Source organism: Rosa rugosa, chromosome 2 (genome assembly GCF_958449725.1).
Source record: "Rosa rugosa chromosome 2, drRosRugo1.1, whole genome shotgun sequence".
NCBI lineage: Eukaryota > Viridiplantae > Streptophyta > Magnoliopsida > Rosales > Rosaceae > Rosa > Rosa rugosa.
Window position 1 is genome coordinate 23,308,747 of NC_084821.1, and position 26,149 is coordinate 23,334,895.

At 38.8% G+C, this 26,149-nt stretch overlaps 2 protein-coding genes and 1 long non-coding RNA gene across 3 annotated transcripts; all 3 read left to right on the forward strand.

Annotated features, from left to right (window-relative positions):
• The first annotated feature begins 525 nt into the window (after nt 1–525).
• Nucleotides 526–1,087, forward strand: LOC133728869 (uncharacterized). Its single transcript, XM_062156298.1, has 2 exons — nt 526–724; nt 824–1,087. Exons 1-2 carry the CDS (start codon nt 607–609, stop codon nt 1,015–1,017), a joined length of 312 nt encoding a protein of 103 aa, XP_062012282.1. The 5' UTR covers nt 526–606; the 3' UTR covers nt 1,018–1,087.
• A 1,595-nt stretch (nt 1,088–2,682) lies between these two features.
• LOC133731599 (uncharacterized) lies at nt 2,683–3,789 on the forward strand. Its single transcript, XR_009856728.1, has 3 exons — nt 2,683–2,785; nt 3,221–3,253; nt 3,361–3,789. It is a non-coding gene; the product is annotated as an uncharacterized LOC133731599 (long non-coding RNA).
• An 18,073-nt stretch (nt 3,790–21,862) lies between these two features.
• Nucleotides 21,863–25,752, forward strand: LOC133730559 (uncharacterized). Its single transcript, XM_062158125.1, has 6 exons — nt 21,863–22,552; nt 22,651–23,067; nt 23,141–24,218; nt 24,354–24,542; nt 24,629–25,196; nt 25,329–25,752. Exons 1-6 carry the CDS (start codon nt 21,863–21,865, stop codon nt 25,750–25,752), a joined length of 3,366 nt encoding a protein of 1,121 aa, XP_062014109.1.
• The last annotated feature ends 397 nt before the right edge of the window (nt 25,753–26,149 follow it).

Below are 26,149 nucleotides of genomic sequence, written 5' to 3' on the forward strand. Positions count from 1 at the left end.
GCGTTTTTTCCACGGCTCTTCTCTTTCTCTTTTCCCATCTCTGCTCGTTCGCTCTCCCATTCTCTTTCTCTCCTTTACCAACAAAATCCCCTTTCTCTTTGTCTCCATCTCTCCCATAAATTTCTTTCTCAAAACCCTGCAGCCTCCCCAGATTCTCTCAGAATCCCTACCCTTCATCCAGAAGTTTAGGGCCAAGACCAGTGTAGTCAAGTACCATGGTGACGCCATGAAAGAGAACACCGTCCAGGCCATGGACGGCCTTACCTCTACATCGCCTCCACCTCTTCCTCTTCCTGCTTAACCCTCCGTTCAGATCTAGTCCCCGGAAGGCTTTTCTCTCAAAGACAATGTTTTTTTTTAATTTGGGCTTTTAGGGTTCTTCTGGTTTTGGGGTTTTTCTGGAAGATCTCAATCAACGAAAGCCGTAAAGTTAAATTTTGTGGAAAATTTCTTCATCTGCAGATTACAAAGCTTATATTGAAGAATCTTGGATGGATTCCGATTCGTTCAATATTTCGTTGGATTTTCTCTATCACTGGAGAACCTATCTGGTATTGAGAGTTTGGTTTCCCAAGCTGTTGTTCATAGTTCATTCGCCACTGAAATATGGAGACCCTTTTCAGGGTTGTGTGCTCCTCATTCCCAGCAACTCCTCCAATCCCTCATCGCTCACTTTCCACTAGAAACCCATCTCTCTCGGCCCTCAAAACAGGCCCATCTCCTGGTAAGACCCCTTGATTCCATAGATAAAACCTCTTCAAACGCTTCTTGTGTTTATTTTGTTTAACATTTTGCATTTCTGGGTTCTACTCCACTGTTCCAGTGAGTGAGCTTGCAGAAGAGGACGTGCTGCAGACGTTCTTCAAGGAAAGACAGTTGAATGGAGACTTCATATCAAGACTTTCTGACGTGTTTTGGCAGAGGGAGTTTACGAATTTTGTTGATGGTGATGGTGTTGGTGACATTGATGACACGACTACTCAACAACAAGCAGAAGAGCAGGTACATGACCTCTAGCTCTTTTTAGCTTTTTCGCAAACCCGAATTTTATTGATCGAGTTTTGATCAGTTTGGTTAGAGATGTGAATGTACATGATTTTTGGGACTAACGAGTCAATCTATGAACTTTTATAAGGTATCAAAATTTCTTGGAATGTGTATCTAATGTGTGGTTCTTGCTTGGTGAAATGTCTATAAGCTGAATTTGAATGTTGTCATTGTTTATATGCCTTGTATCAAGTTTATTCATATTGGATGCAAGCTTTTGCCTTGCATTGATCTTCAACTGCTCGGTTTGTGATTCAATTTTTTTTTAGGCATCTTTTGCGCCAATTGTTCATAATCTCAGAAGTTTCTAAATTGTAAGAATCTAAGTTGTTTTTTGTTTAATGGATTCAAGCTTATAGGAGGGAGTATGGTTTTGAATGTGGTCTCTTGTAAGGATTATGTCTTGGTTGGAGTGGATTGTATGCCTTTTAACTTTAGTTTTCTGATTGTTCTGTCTTTTGTAAGGGTCATTGGTCTTCTATTGACTACTCTCCTCTGCAGAAGTAATTAGGTGAGACAGATCTTCTATACAAATGACAAACATATAAGGTGATATCTGGTCACGTGGTCTGTCCCTGTACCAGCTCTGAAAGATTTAGTTAACTCCCCATTTCTGTAATTTTGAAAACTAGTTAAAGTGACACAATGCATGATTAGCTTGACTACTATTTTAACAAAAGAACAGCAGAGCATATCTTAGGACTTAGAGAGATCAATTCTCATGCAAAGAAACCTTTGAAGCCACTGGAATTCCTGCACTTGTGCCACAACTCTTGAGCAACCATGATATTGTCAGCAATATTTTTTCCAGGGACAAAGCTCCCTTGATTGGGCTGATGAATTTCCTGACGTAGTCTTAAATCTAGCCACCAACAATTCCAAATCACCTTGTAGTAAGTCTCACATAAGCTGATGGGTCTAGAAAGGACATTCTCTCAGGATAGCAGTTTTGGGTACCAAGTTTTTGATGGTGTAGTGCATTCTTCCAAATTGTTATCAACTCTAGAGTAAGCAGGTTTCAGTGCTTATGCTATAAATAGGTGGAAAACTGTCTGCGCCTGGGGCTTTTGGACCTTTAATAAAGAACACTGCCTTTTTTACTTCACCATGACAATCTTCTCTTTGCATTTGCTGAAGCTCATTTGCATCAATCAGAGGGAAACATAAAGGAATTTATAATGTTTAAGAGGAAAGATTTGAAAACAACTCAACAGAAATTCTTTACATTACTGTTGTAGGAAACCCCTTTTTATGATAGTATGAGTTATTTGTTTTGTTAAAATACATATGCATGCATTGTAATTCTTAATCTTTAAGAAGGTACAAGGGAGGCATATTTTGGAGATCATTGTGTATATTGAAACTTTGAGAACATTCAGTCATTGCCTTTGCTTTCAAGCTTCTGGACATGTCTTTTGTCATTGTTTTTTTAACAGAAATGTTTCTGGAAACTTTCATATATGTAGTATGGTTTTGAATTTAGTTTTTCTTTAGAGACCATGTGTTTACTTCAGTACATATATGTAGTATCTCTTCCACCATTTTGCCTTTCACTTTTTTTATTATTTCCCATCGAGAAACTTATCTAGGAATGGTACATAGCTTTATTTCTTTTCTTTGAGACCAGAGATTGAAGAGAGAACAAGGAGAAGAATTTAGACATATGGGTTGTGAAAGAGGGTGCAAACTAAGTTTGATTCTAGATTGGGTATTAAGAAGCTCAGGTACTGAGTCAAGGGTGAGGGTTTCAAGTTTCTGTTAGTTGTAAAATTAGTAGGTATATGAATTGTGAATTTGTTGGTTCTATTGTGCTGCAATTGTTTATGGTTCATGATTCAAGATTGCAATATCCAAAAGGCAACAAATTGGAAAACTGTAGTATTGACATGGTTGAGAAACTGTGAATACCCTGTGTACTCATTTTAATCATGTAATTTTTTTGACTCTTTGAGTGGTATATGTTTCAGGTGGTTTTGGCTAGCCATTTCGTCCACATATTGTGGGCATTCTTCGTGATAAAGGACTGCTGATGAGTTCTTCTTTAGTATTAGCATCTGCTGTTAGAAAACAAAAGCAAGCTAAATGTTTTTAGGTAGTTTTTATTATCATACAAATGATTATGGGTGCTTTTTATTTTGGTTTTGATAATAATGCATGATTGATAATAGGGAAGCAGTGATCTTGACCAATAAAGATTCTCTACTTGGTAAATATTGTTATTGCCTTGTGATCTATACAAGTACCAAATAGTGGTTTTTGTTATATTGTCCTTTATGAAGCTGATTGACTCTTTTTTCGTTTCTTGTGATGTAGATTTGATTTTTATTAATTTTGTTGGTTACTTGATCATCTACATCCAACAGTCCACTTTCATGTCTAAACTCGAAACCCAAGTCCCCATCTACTTTTGGTAAGGCTCTCTTCCTTTAAGCCAATACATATAGATGAAATGGTTGATTAGAGCACAGTTATGTAATGCATGTGTACCTGGCTGGTTTGTGTTGTGTGCGTGCAGATTAGTAGTTTATTGTCAACTTAGTTCTTTGCTTGCCCAAATGATAGCTTTCAATATATGTTAATGTCAAGTTGATGTGTTAGTGATATGAAAAACAAAAAGTTCTGGTTTTAGTCACTATGTTAGTGTTCTGGATTTAATGATGTTCTTTTATTGTTTTATATCTCTATGTAAGTAGTTGGTGGTTGGTCACTTGATACAGAAATAACGGAATTACCAGTCTTTGCTTCTGCTTGCTGCTATTGTGAATATGCCTATTGGAAGAAACATTGCTGGAGGTAACCTTCATGAGCATTCTCTCGCTGTCTCTCTCTCTCTCTCGTACGCTGATTTTCATTGCTGAGGAGTATTGGAGATGTCCAATAGGATGTTCATACTTCTCTAATGGACTATAGGTAGTTCCTCAGTGCATGATATTGTGGATGGTAGATGTAGAGAGGTTTCGCTTTATTACGTACCTCCTGACTAATGGCTTATATGCTAACCTACTGCAATGAACTTAAACATGTACGTACTTGAAGGTTTGAAGCACGACCTGGACACAAACATTTCTTCTAATCTAGTTCTCATGCTCTGGGTCTAGGGACAAAAATCTGAGAAGTGAGAGGTAGAGGGATAAGTAGGGATAAAAAGATAGTGAATGAAAACTTGACTTATTATTGGTTGAGTAGCTTTGTAATCTTATCTATCTCTCTTTTTTTATTTTTTGCTGCTGTTTTATTATCTTTTAAATTATTCTGAGCTGTTTTTGTGGTGCAATTTAACTCTTAATGTAAATTCAGTTTGAATTTAAGGTGTGGTTGATTAAATTGGGTATATCTCTGTTTAACATCTATTTGGATTATGCTTTGTGTTTGATGCTTATATGTGGGTCTTGCTTTTACGTTACTTGTTTTTGAAGTTGCATTTTGTATAAACCCCCATTGTGCTTTCTCTTCAATTCCTTTGTTCTTTCTATATATCCTTACTCTTGTGTAGGGTCGCCCTCTAGGTCTTCTTTTTGTATTAAAATTATGTATGGAAGTTATGGTACTTGAAGTCTAGTTTAATTTTCCAACTTTCATTGCCGGAGTAAGTAATTGTCTTTTAAAGAATGCCAGATGTAAGGAAAGTGTCTTGCTTCTTGAATTAAGAGCAGGGAAAAGGAAAAAGGAAGCTGGTCGATTGTGTCTGTACTAAGTTTCGCTCTTGAAATATATCATCTTTGCTAAATTTCTGTGTTTGTGTTGTCTGCAGATTGCAAGAATTATATGGAACAATGGCTTTCTTCTCTTCAAAACTTTGATGCCTCAATTAGCTGATATCTCTAGAGGATTATCTGCTTGAAGAATTAGAGCTGTTACATAATTGGCTAAATTAAAGCTTCTGCAACTTGGTCACTCTAGATTAGTATAGTTGCTCTAGATCGATGGTGGTTTTTTGCCTTATGAGTTTATTGAGCTGATGCTCATTAGGTCTATGTATGAAACAATTGTGGATGTATCTGTTGGCTGTAATGACAGATTGAATAATTCAATGATATATGCCATTTGTGTAGTTTTCAGCTTACATCATTATAGGAATACAAATGTGACATCTGAAATACCATGCAAACACTAAATTAAAGCCAAAATATGTTGTTGGAGCTACTTAAGAACAACAAATTCAGAAAAAATCTGTTGTTATTTTCTCACTCAAACAACAGAAAATTGTGGCCTTAAAATAAAAACAAAGACAAAAATATATAAACTTTTGTTGACTCGAAACGAAAACAAGGACATATAATTGTATCTTAAATGAATGTACAACAACAAATAATTGTCTTGTGTTAGCAGTTTAACTAACAGTTAACTATTAGTTATTTTCCCCTCAAACAACAGAAAATTGTGGCCTTACAATAAAAACAAAGACAAAAATATATAAACTTTTGTTGACTCAAAACAAAAACAACAACATATAATTGTATCTTAAATGAATGTACAACGACAAATAATTGCCTTGTGTTGATAGTTTAAATAACAGTTAACTGTTATTATAATACAAAACAAACAACAGAAAACTGTTATTGTAAGTCATTACAAACAACAGATAACTGTCATCTGAACTCATCGAACACATGTCTTGGGTTTAATCAGACAACAGACGACTTGAAAACCTTCTGTCGTCTGATGATAAATTAGACGACAGAGGAAGTCTGTCGTCTGATAGCCCAAGAGACGGCACCGTACTAGACAACAGAATTTTTTTTTATCAGACGACAGATCTCCTCTGTCGTCTGATGACATTTTTGGCATAGTGCTCAAACTACTTGGCATTGATGTTCATAACTAATCCAAATTATATTATATGATTCTATGACCTATTTGCTACGTTATTGCAACTGGAGTAGGAATAGCAATGTCCCATAATTATCCTGCCACATAGCACTGATCATAGTTTCTAATACTTTCATCTTAATTAATTGTGTGTTTAGGGAATAAGAATATGCAAGACTCAGACAAAGATTCAGACAAGGAAGATTCAAATGAGGAAGATTCAGACGAGGAAGATCCAGACAGTAACCAAGAAGAATGAATTCAATTTCATATTGATTTTTTTTGCAAATGAGTAGGTACGTTCTTTTGTCTTAGACTTCCGTTATCAATTTTCTATCAAACGTCGTTATAATGTTCATTTTTTTAATCAGTTAGCTATTTGATCGTTTGATGTCTTTAATATAAGATGTGGTTTGTAAAACTTAAAAAAGTAAAAAGAATTAGTAAACTTTTAAAAAAAACAATTTTTAGCCCACCCCATTCTAAAATCCTAGCTCCGCCATTGGGTGTACGTTATTCAGATTATTACTAATTTGTAGTCGTTTTATTTTGTGGTTACAATGAAATGATTGAACTGAAGTTTAAGTCTTCTACTGTTTGTGTTGCCTCTAAAATATGTCTTTAGTACAAATGATGATGCCAATAGCCCAACGTTGGTTTTTGTATTTTCGTTTTCAAGCATCAGCTTTGGCCTTTTACTTTATATTACTCTTGCCTATGTCGATAGTGATCCCTTATGGCATTTAGAAAGACGTTACTTAGTCGAAGAGTGTGTTTTACAGCTCTATAATTTAATAATTTTTAAGTCATTTTTTTTTTCCCTTATCATTGCAGGATTTAGACGATGAATACGTGGTACTACCAACCTGGCGTATAGCAATGGTGTTTGCACATTTGTTTATGTTGATTCTAGGCGGACATCCGAGAAAGATCCTGTACAATGTAAGTTTCTCATTGTTTGTTATATCCTAACCATGGGGTTCATTTACCATGAAATATTATGATTTCATGTTTCAGATCGCGACAGAGCTAGCCTTCAAGTATATGGACTTTGGGGGCATTTTGCCCAACATAGTTGGGACTAGGTGTGGGAATGTCGGGGCATCTCAAGATTTGGAGACAGCAATTCATGAGAAGTTTGACGGTACTGGAAGTGCATCAATTGAAGCTGTAGCAGAATTCGCGTTTGACTTTTTAAAGGCAAAAGCGAATGATGCAAAGGCTGACAAAGATACAAAGGAAAAATTCTTAAGAGCATCAACTATCCTAGCCACTATTGACAAAGAGGTATCCAATTTGATTAAATAGGTTTCATAAGTTACTTTGATATTTGAGAGAAATAGTATGAGTAATAATTAAGACATGAAAATCAACTAGCTAACTCATTTATTACCCAGCTTGTTGGACCTATTGACATGCAAATAGAGCTAGATTTAACTTAAGCATGACAAATTCACCTGGAATTGATTGTTTCTTGGTCTATTATGTATATCGATCATGCTTGTAACTTCAATCATGTGATTTGATAATAAAAAACAGGAACGTTGCAATCATAAAGAAATTTTTTTAAGTACAAATGGTTAACTTTGCTTGATTGAAATTATATTGTTGAATTATATTGAACAATAATTAACCCAAATTTAATAGCATGACTTTATTGTGGTCCAGGGACACAAGATATTTCTCGTTAATGCTCACGAGAAGGGCCCCATTAAGTACAAGCGTGTTCATTACGCAACATGCGGATCTGGATCTAGATACATCAAACGTGCCTTAAAGTTTAGGTACGTGTGACTCTACAATTTTAGAAGCAAATTTTATTAGTTTAAGTCAACTCCTTTGTAGTAATAGCCTTACGGATTGAGAGAAAACTTGGATCCATACCAGCATGTAAGAATGAGCAAACGGGGGATTCCCCCGCCCCCGCCTCAAGTTTCCCCCTCTTCCCCATTCCCCATCTGGGGATATTTTCAAATGGGGATACCCCGCCCCCGCCCCCGCAACAAGAGTTTAAAATGCTAGCTATCATTTGAGAAAATTTGTTTAGGTGACGATTTGATAGAACGTGTCAAATGCAAAAGATGTGAAGTCGTGCTTAATTGCTATTTGGTAATATGAACAAGTTATATGTTACGTCACCATAATTCTGGTTACATTTCGCCTGATAGTAGTGTTGTCTCACTAAATCTTTCACACGCTCTTTCTAAGTTTAAATAAGAAATATTTTGTGAGTTGTTGATTGAAGCAATTGTTAGACATGATTTGTTTTTCAGCTTTTGTTGAGTATGAGGGAATTATAGAGTATAGATGTACTTTTCTATATTTTTCCTACACTTACATATTTTCGCAGTTCATTATTATCCAACACAATTCAAGCTTTGCAATGCACTCGACATTGTATTTTTTGGCAATAAAGGTAAACTAAAAAGAATTGGTTTCATTCTCATCATATCATCAATCTTGATGTCATTGTAACTTTTGTCTTTTTATTTATTTTTGGATTAAATTCAGTTTAGTCCCTCAAACTTTAGGCCAAACATCAGTTTGGTCCCTCATCTTTTTTTTTAATCAAACTCATCCTTGATCTCTCAAATTGCATCAATCTCGTCCAAAATTTGAATTTGGCTCGAAAGATGACATCATGTGCTAAGTTGGAGCCGACACAGGGACCCACTTTTCAGATTTTAGAAGGGCAAAATGGACATTTCCAAATTAATCTAATTTCTAATTTTTTTTCTCTAATTTTCTCTATTTTCTTCTCTGTCTCTCTCTCTCTCTCTCTCTCTCTCTCTCTCGGGTTCACACCTCACACGCTCCCACTATCCACTGAAATTCTCCATCAAACTCCGGTCGATGGCGGCGCTTGCAGATGTTTCACCAAAGCTGGAATCGCACCGCCTGCAACGATTTCGTTCGCTACATCCTCTATCGTCGAACATCTCGACTGGAGCTTCACCAGCAGCACTCCCAAACCGAAATGGCCGGCCCCCAAATCTTCTCTCTACACCCAAAACCTCTTCTTTCTGGGCACATCCAAATCACAGGCCTCCCAAAACAATAGAGTTCCCAATAGATAACAAAACCAACCCAGCACGTATCTGTGATTGTTTACCTGAGGATGGACCAGAGATCTGCAGCGGCGATCGGAGGTCAGGGGTACCCCACCTGCAGGCATAACCGCTGCTGCTAGGGCTCGCTGGCCCGTCGGCCTCCAGCTCCGATTCGGTCCTCGCCCACAGAATACCACCACCTCCATCATACCCCAAACCCTCTCTCTTCGGTGAAATTTTGCCATTACTCGCTGCGGAGTTTTAGAACCGCTCCTCCGAGACTCTCCGACAGGCCATTCCCGGCCGTCCTCCTCTCGGTGGCCCAGGACCTCAGCGACCCCACCACACTGGATCTCCGCCTCCTCATCCAACGCCTCGACGCCCACTCCCTCAGAATCATGTTCAAAATCCAATCCTACCTCCTCTCTCACCGCCACGACTTCGCCGACCTCTTCTCCCTCTGCAACGACGCCGTTTCCCACTCCCGTAAAATCTCCAACGACGTCGTTCAGCTTCTCACCTCCTCACTCTCCGACCGCCCGGTGATCGGCCAGATTACGAAGCAGATGAGCGCCGCCACGAAGGAGGCGAGGGAGAAGCGGGAGCTGTTGGAGCTGGTGAGGGCAATTCTGGAAATGAGCGAAAAAATAAAGGCTGCTAGAGAGGCGGTGAGGAATGGGCGGCTGAGATTTGCGGCTGAGCAAGTGAGGGAGCTGAAGAAGGCTCTTAGGGTTTCCAAGGTTTCGTGGTCGTCGATCTAGAGAGGAAGAAGAGAGAGAGAGAGAGAGAGAGAGAGAGAGAGAGAGGAAAATAAAGAAAATTAGAGAAAAAAAAGTAGAAATTAGATTAATTTGGAAATGTCCATTTTGCCCTTCTAAAATCTGAAAAGTGGGTCCCTGTGTCGGTTCCAACTCAGCACATGACGTCATCTTTCGAGCCAAATTCAAATTTTGGACGAGATTGATGCAATTTGAGAGATCAGGGATGAGTTTGATTAAAAAAAAAGATGAGGGACCAAACTGATGTTTGGCCTAAAGTTTGAGGGACAAAACTGAATTTAATCCTTTATTTTTATACATTTTAGAAAAAAAGCGTGCTGAATTGGAGGATTTTACTGAAGACATTAAAATTGACATTACAAGATTGACTGTTGGAAGGAGAAAGCTACTGTAATACTCCAGAAATTAATTATTATTTTCCACAGATTTCTCAGAATTTATTTGATGATCGTTGGTACGAATACGTAGTTCGAGGTTGATGTGAAAGTATTTCGGATAATTATTTGCTTGAAACGCTTCGATTCAAGAATTGATTTTTATATGTTAGGATTCTGTGAAAACTTTCTTCACAGAAATCGTAGAGCGCATCGATACGAGCTCGTGGATATGTGGAACGTGAAAATTGGAGTTTGTATGAAGAAGTTATAGATTTCGGAAAAAGTTTTCTTTTTTGTATAAAGGACGAAATATTGTGAAAATTGCAAAAAAGGACAGATTTCCGTTTTTGGAAACCCAGACCCGATTTTCTCTCTCTTCCTCCCGACGTCGGAAATCACCGACTTTCGTTTTTCCTTCGATTCTCAGTCGTCTGGCCACCGTTCTCTGGGCCACTTGTCTCAATAGCTTCGCCTCTTCCTCCTCCGTCTTTCTATGGTGGTGGTACACGGTGATTTGCCAGTGGGACGACGCTGCAACTCAAATAGTGGTGGCGGAGACGCGATTTTGGGCTTCCCGATTTCTTCCTTTTCCGGCCACCTCCAATGCAATTTCTTGAGGGATTTTCAAGCCCATGAGAAGCCGTTCATGTCTCCCCAAGCCTCTTGAACTGTCACACCCCGAATTCTGAATTTAAGTAATTCATATTCGAAGCATGAACCTCAAATACCCTGTTTATAATCTCAGAATTTTTTTCTCAAAATCAACAGCACATTACACCTCTCGATAATTACATAAACCAAATCCTCAAGCTACTTATTACAGTACACTCTCACCAAAACAAATTATAAAGCTCAAGAGAGCACAATTCTCCTCACAAAACAAATGCTATAAATCTAATACTAATACTCTAAACCGCACGATCACTGCCCTGATTCTCCTGACCTGTAAGACTACCCGCTACACAATTTGAATAGTGTACCGGGAGTTGCAACAACACAAAACCCGGTGAGCTTTTGACAGCCCGTATGAGTAAACAAGAAAGAACTGTTGATTTATTCAATTATATTTATTATAACTCAAGTAAACAATCGACGCACTCACAATGTAATTCCAAAAATCACAGAAACATATATAAGCATATTTATTCTCGATACTTCTTTTAAAACTCAGCATTTGACTGATCACCACCAACAAATATTGCAACATTAATATGTGAAATAACATTAAAGCAAAGCATGCTTGATTCTCTTTCCACTAACACCTTCACATATTAACAATATATCACAAATAGATATTTGATCAAAATAATATAAGTACACTTTTCTTTTTAGTGAATTTTCGGATTAACTGGTAACAAATCATAAATACAAGTGCTAGGGTCCAACGTACTATACCCAAAGCACGAGTAAGCCAGGTTGACTGGTAACAAATCACAAATCCACGTACTAGGGTCCAACGTACTATACCCAAAGTACGGGAAAGCCGCAGCATACTAGGGTCCAACGTACTATACCCAAGTATGTATACTCAAAGTAAGCAACCTTCCTAAGAGTATAATAGTGCACTATCTGTAGGGACTAGGGCCCAGGCTTAACGTCTCATAACACCAAAACATATTTATCAGTAATTCATTTAAGCACGGGGTTGTAGAAATCACCCGGCTTCACAACTGTACTTCTCAGACATAATCAAATTCACAAAATACAATCTTTATGATTTATAGATCGTATATATGTATATGTACACCCACATAAAGAGACATATTATTTCAAGATAAATCTTTATTTCTTAAAATGATTTCCACATAATCACAAGTGGGCATATAAAATAGCTTTCACACCACATGATCAACATTTCATTATTCAACAATTAAAATGCGAGATTAATAGCTTGAATAATATCCAATCCATTCTCAATCATTTCATCACACCAATCACACATCAACCAATATATATATTCCACGTAAATATATATATACGTAATCATCCGTTCAGGGATGACCACTAATACCAACTATAGTTCAAGCATAAAAGCCGTGAAATTCATTTGTACAATAAAATCATTTTACTTACCTATGGACCGTAGTTGATCAAGTCCATACGATTTAAAACAAATATTTATTCCACAAATATTTTCACACAATTGCGATAAAAATAAAGTAATTAAATTTATTCGGTTCGTAATATGAACCACGTGAGGTTTACTCACCTCTAATCCAGCTGCGTCTTCTTAACAGCTAAAACAACAATTTTCCCGAATTGTCCGCCAAATCAATCCGTCGATAACCTAATCCAATAATGATCTTAACTTAGCCAACAACTCATAAATGTAATTAAACGACGATCCAACGCTCAGATTCAAATTAAACGATGATCCAACGGTCGGATCCTCACGGATCGCCTTTAGGATCATCCTCCAAAATTATCACGAAGATCCAACGGTCAGATCTTCTTGAATCGCCTTTACTAACATCTCCACAAAATTATACGAAAATCCGACGGTCGGATTCTCACGAATCGCCTTCCGAATTACTATTTCTCAATTATACGAAGATCCAACGGTCGGATCTTCGCCCGTGACCTCACAAAGTCACCGGGACAGTCATACGATCAACATATTAAAATTTGAAGTAAAACCGATGGTCTGATCTTCGCAGATCGTAAACCGAAGATAAAACGTAAAAACCGTAAATAGTAACGTAAAAACGTAAATCCACTATTTATCAACTTTTTCTAACATGACCAAGTTATATATCAAAACGCTCGTATGGATGCATAGATCATCGCCTAGATAATGAAAACTCGAAATATGGTCTGATACGCCGCCACAAGCGGTGGTCAGTGGGCGGTCAACGCGGAGGTCAACCACCTCCGATGGCAAAGTGACCAACTACAAACTGGTTCAAAATGAAAGGGTGATCGACTTCCATACCTGGAGCTAAGTCTGGTTTGGCCTAGATCGTCCTAGATCAAGCTTTGAAGTTGGATTAATCCGGAGCGTCTGATCTGATTCCAGATTGAATCAGAGCCGTCGAAAAAGTCAAACCTTGATCAAGCGCTCTACACCCAAAATCGTCATGCAAGGCTTATATGGGGATGATCAGGGGGAGGAGGAGATCACGAAAATGGGGAGGATCGGCCCGTGCAACGCCGGCACGGCCAAGATCCGGTCGGGTCGAATGCTAGGCTCTGGGGGGCTTCGATCCACGTCTGGGGGCAGCGTCGATGCAAGGCGATGGCACCAGGAGACTGGACGGCTCACGGCGAAGCCAGGGATGGCCGGGTCGTGGCCGGAGAACGCCGGAGGAGGGAGATGGGTCCGGGTCGGGTCAGTCGGGTCGGCTGCGTAGGGAGGAGAGAGAACGGAGAGTTTCAGGGACCAAAATGCAATTTTGAGAAACTTTCGTCCTTCCGAAATAAATCAGATTTTCCACCTATTTATAGAAAAATCCCAATTTTTAAATATTCATAACTTATTCATACGAACTCCGAATATTGCGTTCCACATATGCACGCGATCGTATCGATGAGCTCTACAACTTTCATGAAGGAAGTTTTCCCAAATTCCGTACGTATAAAAAGTCAACTTTCTCGGCCCCCCTAAAAAACGTTCGTTTTCGAAAATAAAATCGTTCGAACTAATTCCACAACTTCTCCAAGCTTCGTACTCGCTCCTACTATCGTGAAATCATTTCTAAAAATCCATGGAATTTAATTTGGATTTTCGGGGTATTACAGTCTACCCTCCTTAAAGGAATTTCGTCCCGAAATTTAATCGTGAGTCCATTTCTCCCGATTAAAGTTTTCAGAACACTAACCAAGCATCAACTTGATCACCACAATTCTTACTTCAACTACCACGCTTGACTATACTATCTCCAACTTTACCAATACTGTAGAAATCTACAGATACCATACCGTAGAAATATACAAAGCTACGGTTCTACGTATAAAAATACGTCCGTATACTGAGCGTATACAAGATCCAAAAATAAATGTAAGAGGCAAGGGTCGAACTCCCGACCTCGAACACAAAAGTTTTGCTCCCAACCACTGAAGCAAGAGCAGATTCCAATAATATATGCTCACGTGTTATATTTATTATGTCATAAGCGACATAAATAAAATAAAAGGGGTGGCAAGGTTCGAAACCTTAACCTGCTGCACAAAGGCTTTGCCCCCCAACCACTGGAGCACAAGCTGCTCTCGATGATAACTATACCATTCCTTTTATTTAAACCAAGCTGTTTCAAATTGTTTCAACAATCCGGCCCAAAACATCCAAAACTGTTGCAGAAATCCGGCCCATGAATTTCATCCCAAAACTATTCAGAAATTTGGCCCATGGATTTCACCCAAAACTATTTCAGAAGTTCAGCCCATTGGGCCTCCACCCACAACTACAGTGAGGGCCTTGATCCGAGACAAGCCCACGTACGGCCCACCTGCCACGGCTTATCCCTTCCGTGATTTAAGGCAATCAGAATCACTTTCGGCTAAATCTGTCTGCCACAGCGCCTCGAAATTCGGCATGTCCCCTTACACGCTCAACACGCGCCAACAGCTTTTCCGGGTTTCGGGGCGACTTTAATCCAACGCGTGGATTCAAATTCTGAGATCGTTCATCCAACGGTGGAGATCTGCTCACCTTGTTCTATAAATAGGTGCATTCTGGAGACGCGACTGTTCACTCCAAAGGAAAAGAAATTTTCTTCAGAGTTTTAGCCATTCTCTCTCAATTCTCTTCTTCTATCCGATAAACTCAAATCTCTTCTTCCATCTGATAAACTCAAATCCCCAACACCAATTCATCAACTTCAATCCATCAAACAACAATCTCTTTCAAACACTCATCATCATCGTTCTTCAATTGTCACATTCTCTCAACCCTATCTTGTGCTTTATATAAACCTCATTTTGTCTCCTTCAGATTTTACTCGGTTTTGTCTAAGCGTGTAGTTTCAAATTTCTTCTCCTTCATCATGGTTCGAACCAAGGTTACCGCTCGCATGGGCGTCAATCAACGCCGCATTCTCTCTCTGGAAGAAGAAGGTCGTCAAGCGGCCACTCGCGCTGGCCTCACTCGTCCTGGGGACCATCGTCCTACACGTGAGCGTAGCCGCAGTCCCCCTCCTCTACCTCGACGCTCTCCTAGACTGCATCCTAGCGAGTCCTCTTCCTCCCGAGCTGCTCGTGCTCCTCGGCCTGTGGCCACCCTGGAGAGCTTGTCTGACTCGATTGATGCTCTGCGCTCCTCTCTCCGTGATGATATTATGGTGACGGATTGGCGAGTCACATGCATGATCGATTACATCTCTGACATGAACATCTCTTTGATTCGCTGTCACACCGCAATGGACAAGCTTGCTCAGGAAGTCAACAACATGCAGTGTCATCCTCCTGGGTTTCCTTGCAAGGACGTTGCTGCGTCACTCCACAAGGACACTACTCCTGAGGCTGAAACCAGCAAGAGGGCTACTACTTGCTCGCGCACCGCTCCTCATGTTCCTTGGGAAGCTCTTGACTCAACCAGTAGTGACTCGCAGGACAGTGAAGAGGTCAATGATCAGATCACCAAACTCATGGAGGAGATTGCTGAGCTTTCCCAATCAAAGGGGAAGAAGTAAAAACAATTCATCTTCTAGTTATTGTATTTCTTTGTCTGCATTTTAACTTTCGTTGGACAATAACTTTATTTTGCTTCTGGTTTGTAATAAGACTGATTGAATGTGGTAGTCTTTTCTTTAAAAACAGACCAACAACGACACCATGGATCGGACCTTGGTCACCCATTGCTCTTTCAAAACATTAGCCAATTATGCTGCACACATCTTTCATAATTGGCATCCTCCTATGAAGAGCTTAGAGTATTAACTCTATTGCCCCAGCACTAATTAAAGTGGTAAAAGACTCATCCTAAAATTAATAAGATTGAATGTATGTTGATACTTTTCCAAAATCACAACAAACACTCAAATAATTTCGAACACAACAAGGTAGTATTGCACACACAAACAAAGTTATAAAAGATTCATTTGTGAAACAATAAAAGATGCATCATGCAACGTACTACATAGAACAACACTTTTTCAAAAGAAGTCACACGCAAAAGTCTACTATAGACATCAAGCACAGCCTGTCACAACACACCAAGGAATTAGGTTCTCCCGTATCACACTTCTCTTTAGTAAGAAAAGTCTTAAGGCTAATAAGGCACCTTTATTCCTCACACCTTGCTAAAATTAGCATCCATTTGTCTCATAATCTCTCACACTCCTATCATATTGAGTTGTAAGATCAATTCCCTTTCCAACTACTCCTAACTCCTAAATCCTCAACATTTTTCACCATTTCAACCTAAGAATAGAATTCATCACATCAACCACTAATGGAACAGGCAGCTCAACCTCTAATGCCTACACCTCATCCTCAATTGTCTCCATAGAAAGATCACGTTCCTACACCAGACTAGGCCTCTACCAAAGGGTCTACTTCAATCCTTAGTTATGCTTCCCAATTTGTCCATTACTTCAGAAGCATAGCAAAAATTGTTTAAAACTTGTATAACACTCAAACATAACATCAGTCAATACAAGTACCTAATAACCAATATACTAACACACCAAGGGTATTTCATAACTCCTAATACGACCAAACGTCCTAGATGACTTCTAACACTCTCACATACCAATGACTTGATCAATACTGAAGAGCACACGATGGGGATCCGCTGCAGACGGGCCATCACTCGGAAAGTATTGACAAATCATTAAGTATGCACCTCACGCTCTGATACCAATCTGTCACACCCCGAATTCTGAATTTAAGTAATTCATATTCGAAGCATGAACCTCAAATACCCTGTTTATAATCTCAGAATTTTTTTCTCAAAATCAACAGCACATTACACCTCTCAATAATTACATAAACCAAATCCTCAAGCTACTTATTACAGTACACTCTCACCAAAACAAATTATAAAGCTCAAGAGAGCACAATTCTCCTCACAAAACAAATGCTATAAATCTAATACTAATACTCTAAACCGCACGATCACTGCCCTGATTCTCCTGACCTGTAAGACTACCCGCTACACAATTTGAATAGTGTACCGGGAGTTGCAACAACACAAAACCCGGTGAGCTTTTGACAGCCCGTATGAGTAAACAAGAAAGAACTGTTGATTTATTCAATTATATTTATTATAACTCAAGTAAACAATCGACGCACTCACAATGTAATTCCAAAAATCACAGAAACATATATAAGCATATTTATTCTCGATACTTCTTTTAAAACTCAGCATTTGACTGATCACCACCAACAAATATTGCAACATTAATATGTGAAATAACATTAAAGCAAAGCATGCTTGATTCTCTTTCCACTAACACCTTCACATATTAACAATATATCACAAATAGATATTTGATCAAAATAATATAAGTACACTTTTCTTTTTAGTGAATTTTCGGATTAACTGGTAACAAATCATAAATACAAGTGCTAGGGTCCAACGTACTATACCCAAAGCACGAGTAAGCCAGGTTGACTGGTAACAAATCACAAATCCACGTACTAGGGTCCAACGTACTATACCCAAAGTACGGGAAAGCCGCAGCATACTAGGGTCCAACGTACTATACCCAAGTATGTATACTCAAAGTAAGCAACCTTCCTAAGAGTATAATAGTGCACTATCTGTAGGGACTAGGGCCCAGGCTTAACGTCTCATAACACCAAAACATATTTATCAGTAATTCATTTAAGCACGGGGTTGTAGAAATCACCCGGCTTCACAACTGTACTTCTCAGACATAATCAAATTCACAAAATACAATCTTTATGATTTATAGATCGTATATATGTATATGTACACCCACATAAAGAGACATATTATTTCAAGATAAATCTTTATTTCTTAAAATGATTTCCACATAATCACAAGTGGGCATATAAAATAGCTTTCACACCACATGATCAACATTTCATTATTCAACAATTAAAATGCGAGATTAATAGCTTGAATAATATCCAATCCATTCTCAATCATTTCATCACACCAATCACACATCAACCAATATATATATTCCACGTAAATATATATATACGTAATCATCCGTTCAGGGATGACCACTAATACCAACTATAGTTCAAGCATAAAAGCCGTGAAATTCATTTGTACAATAAAATCATTTTACTTACCTATGGACCGTAGTTGATCAAGTCCATACGATTTAAAACAAATATTTATTCCACAAATATTTTCACACAATTGCGATAAAAATAAAGTAATTAAATTTATTCGGTTCGTAATATGAACCACGTGAGGTTTACTCACCTCTAATCCAGCTGCGTCTTCTTAACAGCTAAAACAACAATTTTCCCGAATTGTCCGCCAAATCAATCCGTCGATAACCTAATCCAATAATGATCTTAACTTAGCCAACAACTCATAAATGTAATTAAACGACGATCCAACGCTCAGATTCAAATTAAACGATGATCCAACGGTCGGATCCTCACGGATCGCCTTTAGGATCATCCTCCAAAATTATCACGAAGATCCAACGGTCAGATCTTCTTGAATCGCCTTTACTAACATCTCCACAAAATTATACGAAAATCCGACGGTCGGATTCTCACGAATCGCCTTCCGAATTACTATTTCTCAATTATACGAAGATCCAACGGTCGGATCTTCGCCCGTGACCTCACAAAGTCACCGGGACAGTCATACGATCAACATATTAAAATTTGAAGTAAAACCGATGGTCTGATCTTCGCAGATCGTAAACCGAAGATAAAACGTAAAAACCGTAAATAGTAACGTAAAAACGTAAATCCACTATTTATCAACTTTTTCTAACATGACCAAGTTATATATCAAAACGCTCGTATGGATGCATAGATCATCGCCTAGATAATGAAAACTCGAAATATGGTCTGATACGCCGCCACAAGCGGTGGTCAGTGGGCGGTCAACGCGGAGGTCAACCACCTCCGATGGCAAAGTGACCAACTACAAACTGGTTCAAAATGAAAGGGTGATCGACTTCCATACCTGGAGCTAAGTCTGGTTTGGCCTAGATCGTCCTAGATCAAGCTTTGAAGTTGGATTAATCCGGAGCGTCTGATCTGATTCCAGATTGAATCAGAGCCGTCGAAAAAGTCAAACCTTGATCAAGCGCTCTACACCCAAAATCGTCATGCAAGGCTTATATGGGGATGATCAGGGGGAGGAGGAGATCACGAAAATGGGGAGGATCGGCCCGTGCAACGCCGGCACGGCCAAGATCCGGTCGGGTCGAATGCTAGGCTCTGGGGGGCTTCGATCCACGTCTGGGGGCAGCGTCGATGCAAGGCGATGGCACCAGGAGACTGGACGGCTCACGGCGAAGCCAGGGATGGCCGGGTCGTGGCCGGAGAACGCCGGAGGAGGGAGATGGATCCGGGTCGGGTCAGTCGGGTCGGCTGCGTAGGGAGGAGAGAGAACGGAGAGTTTCAGGGACCAAAATGCAATTTTGAGAAACTTTCGTCCTTCCGAAATAAATCAGATTTTCCACCTATTTATAGAAAAATCCCAATTTTTAAATATTCATAACTTATTCATACGAACTCCGAATATTGCGTTCCACATATGCACGCGATCGTATCGATGAACTCTACAACTTTCATGAAGGAAGTTTTCCCAAATTCCGTACGTATAAAAAGTCAACTTTCTCGGCCCCCCTAAAAAACGTTCGTTTTCGAAAATAAAATCGTTCGAACTAATTCCACAACTTCTCCAAGCTTCGTACTCGCTCCTACTATCGTGAAATCATTTCTAAAAATCCATGGAATTTAATTTGGATTTTCGGGGTATTACATGAACCAATTTGCAGCGTGGAAGGAGAATCAAACAAATTTGTTTTCTAGGGTTTTAACCGGTCCTTTTCCTTCCAAGGTAAATTCCGGCCAATTCGCTTACAGTTTGACTCCAGTGTTAGTTGTGAAAGTTGTTGTACATGTTGTGAAGAAGATTTTGACACAGGTATTGTGGCTCAATTTTGAAGTTGGCCAGCAGCGGCGTTGCCCAATGTGGCGGTGCTTAGAAGCGGATTCGGCCATGTCAGAGATAGTTTCTGATTATGTATACGATCTACACGTCGATACGAGCATTTTGATATACAACACATAATTTTTGGAGATTATATGATTATGTTAGGGTTCTTACGGTTTCGATCGTCTCGGTTTTATATCCGTGAGGATCAGGCCATCCAATCGATTTGTAGTTTTGTTGTATTGATCGTAAAAGTGTTCTGGAGACTTCGGGTGGTCTCGGATGAAGTTTCGCCTCGATTGGGATTACTTTCAGCGTGTTAGTTATAATAGGGGTTCGAACTCTAATCGATTTTTGATTCATGTACTAAGTTGAGACGTTATTTTACTTAGGTGATTGACGAAGCGTATTCGATACTTTATCTAGGCTGTAAGAGAAGACACAACGGGATTTTGAGGTGAGTCAATCTCATGATGTTTTGGTTATTAAATTAGTTATGTTTTAATTTAGTAGATTTAATTGTTAGCATGAAAAATCATATTTATCGACATAAATTATTTGTTTTAAAATATATGAACATGATCGACACGGTTCATGGGTAAGTTAAAACATGGTTCTGATATAAAATGATTTTCGAGTAGCTAATTTGTAAAACCATAGTTGGTATTAATGGTATCCCTGAGCGGATGACTATGTATATACATATATATTTACGTGAAATATATATTTGGTGGAATTGGGCGTGTTGTTCACTTTTGTTGTGCAATGTGATATTGTGGAAAATGAATAGAATTTGAAATAAAAGAAATTTTTGTGGGTTTGAGCTTTGATTGAAATGTGTACGATTTTGATGATGGTTTTGAGATGAGAACATATTACTTTGGAATTGGTTTCGCTATTGTTTTGGAGGTTGTTGGAGATGAGGAAACAATATTTTGTGATAACTAGTTTGGTGATTTGTGTGATGATTTTGTGTAAATAATGTGGTTGATTTTGTGGAAATGATATGTGTCATGATTTTGTGTAAATGATATGTGTGATGATTTTGTGTAAATGATGTGGTTGATTTTGTGTAAATGAATTGGATTGTTGTTGAGTGGTTAATGTTGAGATTTGATGTTGTGGTGATTAGAGTTATAAATGGACAAATGTGTATTGATTTCTAGTTTATTTCTAGTATTGAATTGATTGTTTTTTTTTTGTAATCTCCTGAACTAAATTATATGCAGGAATTTATTTTCTTAATTGATTGATTTTAAAGTAATTTCCTGAACTAAGTATCTGCAGGGATTACTACTTCTTTATATTATTTTATCTTCATGTGATCACCTGATCTAAATTATATGCAGGGATTACTATTTTCTGAATTGATTGATTTTAAAGTAATCTCTTAACTAAGTATCTGCAGGGATAAAACAAACAAACAAACAACTCCATGTAATTACTTTTTCTTTTTCTCTCTGACCTAGCCGCACGCTAGGGTTTACTCTCAATCTTTGGGAGATTAATCTTCCGTCCACTTCCATGGATGTATGGAGATGGAATTGCAGGGGAATCTGCAACACAACTACTACAAGAGCGCTGAGGGATTTGATCACATAGAATCAGCCTCAGATTGTCTTTCTCTGTGAAACAAAAATCAATACTTTGAGGGATTTCAAAGCGTTGCACAAGGATCTAGGGTTTGCGCACTCAAAGGAGGTCTTGAGCGTTGGTCAGGCAGGAGGCCTGGTGTTATTCTGGACAGAGGATGTCGATATGCATGTGCGTATTGTCTCTGCGCATCACATCGACGCAGAAATTAGGGGTGCACCTGGTGAACCGTGGTGGAGAATAACAGGGTTCTATGGTCATGCAAGGACAGGAGATCGTGGGGATTATTGGCAACTTCTCCGTGATTTGGCTGATTTAGATTCTCTTCCTTGGGTGATAATTGGCGACTTTAATGAAATACTGAACAATAGTGAGAAGTTAGGAGGGCCTTTGCGTAGTGAAAGACAGATGCGGGGTTTTCGTGATGCATTGGGATATGGTGATCTTGCTGATCTAGGGTTTCAGGGTGCAAAGATGACCTGGTGGAATTCTGAGACTCAAATACGTTTGGATCGAGCAGTTGGTACCTCTACATGGAGTGACATCTTTGGTTATTCAAGGGTGAAGCACTTGTCGCCCAGTGATTCTGACCACGTTCCCATTCTGTTACAAGCTAGTTCTATACCTCTGCCCAAGCGTCCTAAGCGGCACAGTTTTAAATTCGAGTCCTTTTGGTTGCAGCACCAAGAGTGTGATCCTCTTGTGTTATCTAATTGGAAAGCAGAAGATGGAGGTGCTCCTATGTTTGTACTAACAAGAAAGATCATTAACACGAGATGTGCCTTGGAATCTTGGCAGCATGATACATTTAGACTGCGTCAAAATCAGATGGTGGATATTCGGAGCAGATTGGAAGTGCTTATGAATAACAGAATGAGCTGATGTCTGAGGCAGTTTACAATGAGAAGAAAGTTTTAATGATTTCTTTACAGGATATTCTGTCGCAGGAATAGGCATTTTGGAAGCAATGGGCCAAGGTTACTTGGTTGCAAGAGGGTGATAGAAATCCGGGTTTCTTTCACAGGAAGGCAGCTAATCGGAAGCGTAAAAATATTTTGTTGGGACTGTTTGATCATGAGGGGCAATGGAAAGATGATGATGAAGGTATGGAGAATATTGTGACTTCATATTTTTCAAAAATGTTTACTGCCACTGATCTTGATGTTGACGCAATTAATCTGACCTTAGCGGCAATTCAGCCGTGTGTTACTAGTGATATGAATCAAAAGCTATGTGCCCCGTATTCAGAAGAAGAGGTCAAGTGTGCTTTATTTCAGATGTACTCGACGAAATCTCCTGGCCCTGATGGTATGCCTCCATTGTTTTTTCAGCATTATTGGGAGGATATTGGGAAAGATGTTACTGAGGCAGTACAAAGCTTTCTGCACACTAGTTCTTTGTTAAAACATATAAATTTTACTCACATTTTTGTTGATACCAAAGGTGCAGAATCCTGAGAATATGGCAGACTTACGACCTATTGCACTTTGTAATGTTATTTACAAACTTTGTTCTAAAGTAATTGCAAACAGACTGAAGGTTTTCTTACCATATATTATTTCTCCTTTTCAGAGTGCATTTGTGCCTGGGAGACTGATCACGGATAATATCCTAGTGGCTAATGAAGTAGCTCATTTTGTCCATAACAAAAGGGAAGGTCAAGTTGGGTATATTGCTTTGAAGTTAGATTTGAGCAAGGCCTATGATCGTATGGAATGGGCATTTTTGCGCAAGGTTTTGGAGAGATTTGGCTTTGCTTCTACATGGATAGATGTTGTTATGCAATGTGTTTACTCTGTGAGGTACTCTTTTCTGGATAGAGGGAAGCCTAAAGGCCTGGTTATTCCAACTAGGGGTTTGAGACAAGGGGATCCATTATCACCCTATCTGTTTCTTATTGGTGCAGAAAGCTTCTCGGCATTGTTACAACAAAAGCAACGGTTGGGGTTATTACCTGGTATTGCTATTTGCTCTGGAGCACCATCTGTCAATCATTTGTTATTTGCAGACGATAGTATGCTATATGCTCAAGCTACTCCGGAAGCTTGTTTTCAGATCAAAGATGTTATACAGACATATGGAAGGGCTTCAGGTCAGGTGGTTAACTTTCATAAAAGCTCTGTTGTGTTTAGTAAGAATGTTGCAGATTGTGAGCAAGATAGAGTGGCTAATCTGTTGGGTGTTGAAGTGGTGGAGTCCCATGAGAGATACTTAGGTCTTCCTACTTACATAGGATGCAAGAAAACAGCTACCTTCCTTTATATAAAGGAGAGGTTAGCTGAAAAACTGAAGCATTGGCAAGGCAAGATGTTGAGTGGTGCTGGTAAGGATATTTTGATCAGGGTGGTGGCTCAAGCTCTCCCTAATTATGCTATGAGTGTGTTTCAATTGACAAAGAATTTTTGTGAAGATCTTGAGCATATGTGTGCTAGATTTTGGTGGGGGAGTACAGATGATAAACGTAAAATACATTGGAAGAAATGGGATGATTTGTGTCATGCCAAGGAAGAGGGTGGCTTGGGTTTTCGGAGCTTATCATAATTTAATTCTTCGATGTTGGCTAAGCAAGCTTGGCGGGTTGTCTCTAACCCGGATACTCTTGTGGCACAATTGTACAAAGCTAGATATTATCCTAATGGTTCTTTTTGGAATGCAGAAGAACATGTTACTCCTTCTTATTCTTGGCGTAGCATTTTTTGTACTCGAAATTTATTGATTGAAGGTGCTCCTTGGCAAATTGGGAATGGAAATAATGTTCTCATGTTGCGGGATTCTTGGATTCCTAATACTATTACTCATAAACCACAGCTGTTGGGACCGGTGCAAGATAATTTGGCCAAGGTGAGTGAGTTGATTATTCCTCCTAATTCTTGGGATGAGTATAAAATTCGTTCCACTTTTATACACTCAGTTCCACTTTTATACACTCAGATGCAGAAGCTATTCTAGCAATTCCTTTGAGTGCTAGAAGTCCGGATGATAGATTGACTTGGCATTTGGGGAAACAAGGTATGTTTACTGTCAAATCTGCATATCGTCATGCTTTCTCTAAAAATGCATCTACTCTTTCTCTTTCTGTTGTGAGTAATCAAAGAGTGTGGAAGAATATTTGGCATGCCAAGATCCCTAGCACGGCAAAGGTTAATGCTTGGAGGATTTGTCATAATATTCTGCCTACTCTAGACAGATTGCCATCAAAGAATGTTATTTTAGAATCTCAGAGTTGTGTTTTTTGCAATGAGGTGGAGACAATTATTCATCTTACCAGAGATTGTGCTTTCACTAGAGAAGTGTTGTCTACCAATTTGCAAATTGCTGGCAGTTGTTTTGGGGGGGATTCTGATCAGATGGATGCTCTTAATTGGTTGAATTTGTGTGTTAGGAAGTTATCAAAAATAGACTATGATCAACTCTTGCATTTTATTTGGGGAATTTGGAAAGAAAGGAATGATAGGGTATGGGAAAACAAAATCACTTTAGCTCGTGATATAGCTCTCATGTCTTCTGTCAGACTGAGTAACTTTATTTTTCACAATACAAAATTACATGGTTCTCAAGGAACTAGGAAAATTTTGAAGTGGTAGTGCCCTCCTGTGGGTTGGTTGAAGGTGAATTTTGATTGACCTTTTAGTCCGAGCTCTGGCAAAGCAGCAATTGGTTTCTTAGTCGGTGACTCTCAAGGGAATTTTTTGGGAGCAGTGGGGAAGGTAGTTACTCGAGTTCAGTCTGCTGAACATGTCGAGCTCTTGGCTTGTAAGGAAGCATTTGGTTATGTGATGGAACATGGTCTATGTCCAGTAATTTTGGAGACTGATTGTTTGGTTTTGAAGCAACAAGTGTGTCAGGAGGAGCTGCAAAATTATTCTATTCTTGGAAGGTTATATGAGGACCTCAGACAAGATTTGAAAGAGGTGAACCAAGTTAGAATTATTCATGCTAGAAGAGAGGCAAACATGGCTACGCACAAATTGGCAGCTCATGCTGCAGATTTTGATCAAGCTTTCTTTTGGTCTAATATTCCTTCCTTCATTCAAGATCGATGTAATAGAATCTAAGAAATGTATTCTTTAATCTGTTTATTAGTTATCAATAAAGTCTAACACCATTCAACTCAAAAAAAAAGTATCTGCAGGGATTACTACTTCTTTATATTGTTTTATCTACATGTGATTACCTGAACTAAATCATATGCAAGGGTTACTATATTATTTCCGTGTGCCGTAAACTGTTGGCAATCTAGCATAACTAACACCGTAGAGGTCATGAGTTCAAATCTCCACGGTAGGGATGGGAGAAATTACCTACCGTGGGATGGGAGAAATTGTCGTCCAGAATCAGAAAAAAAATAAAAATAAAAATAAAAGCTCACAATTGAACCATCCGGAAATGGTGAAAACAAAAAAAACAAAAAAAAATTTCTTCAAATTTTTTGTATTTATGTTTTTTTGTTTT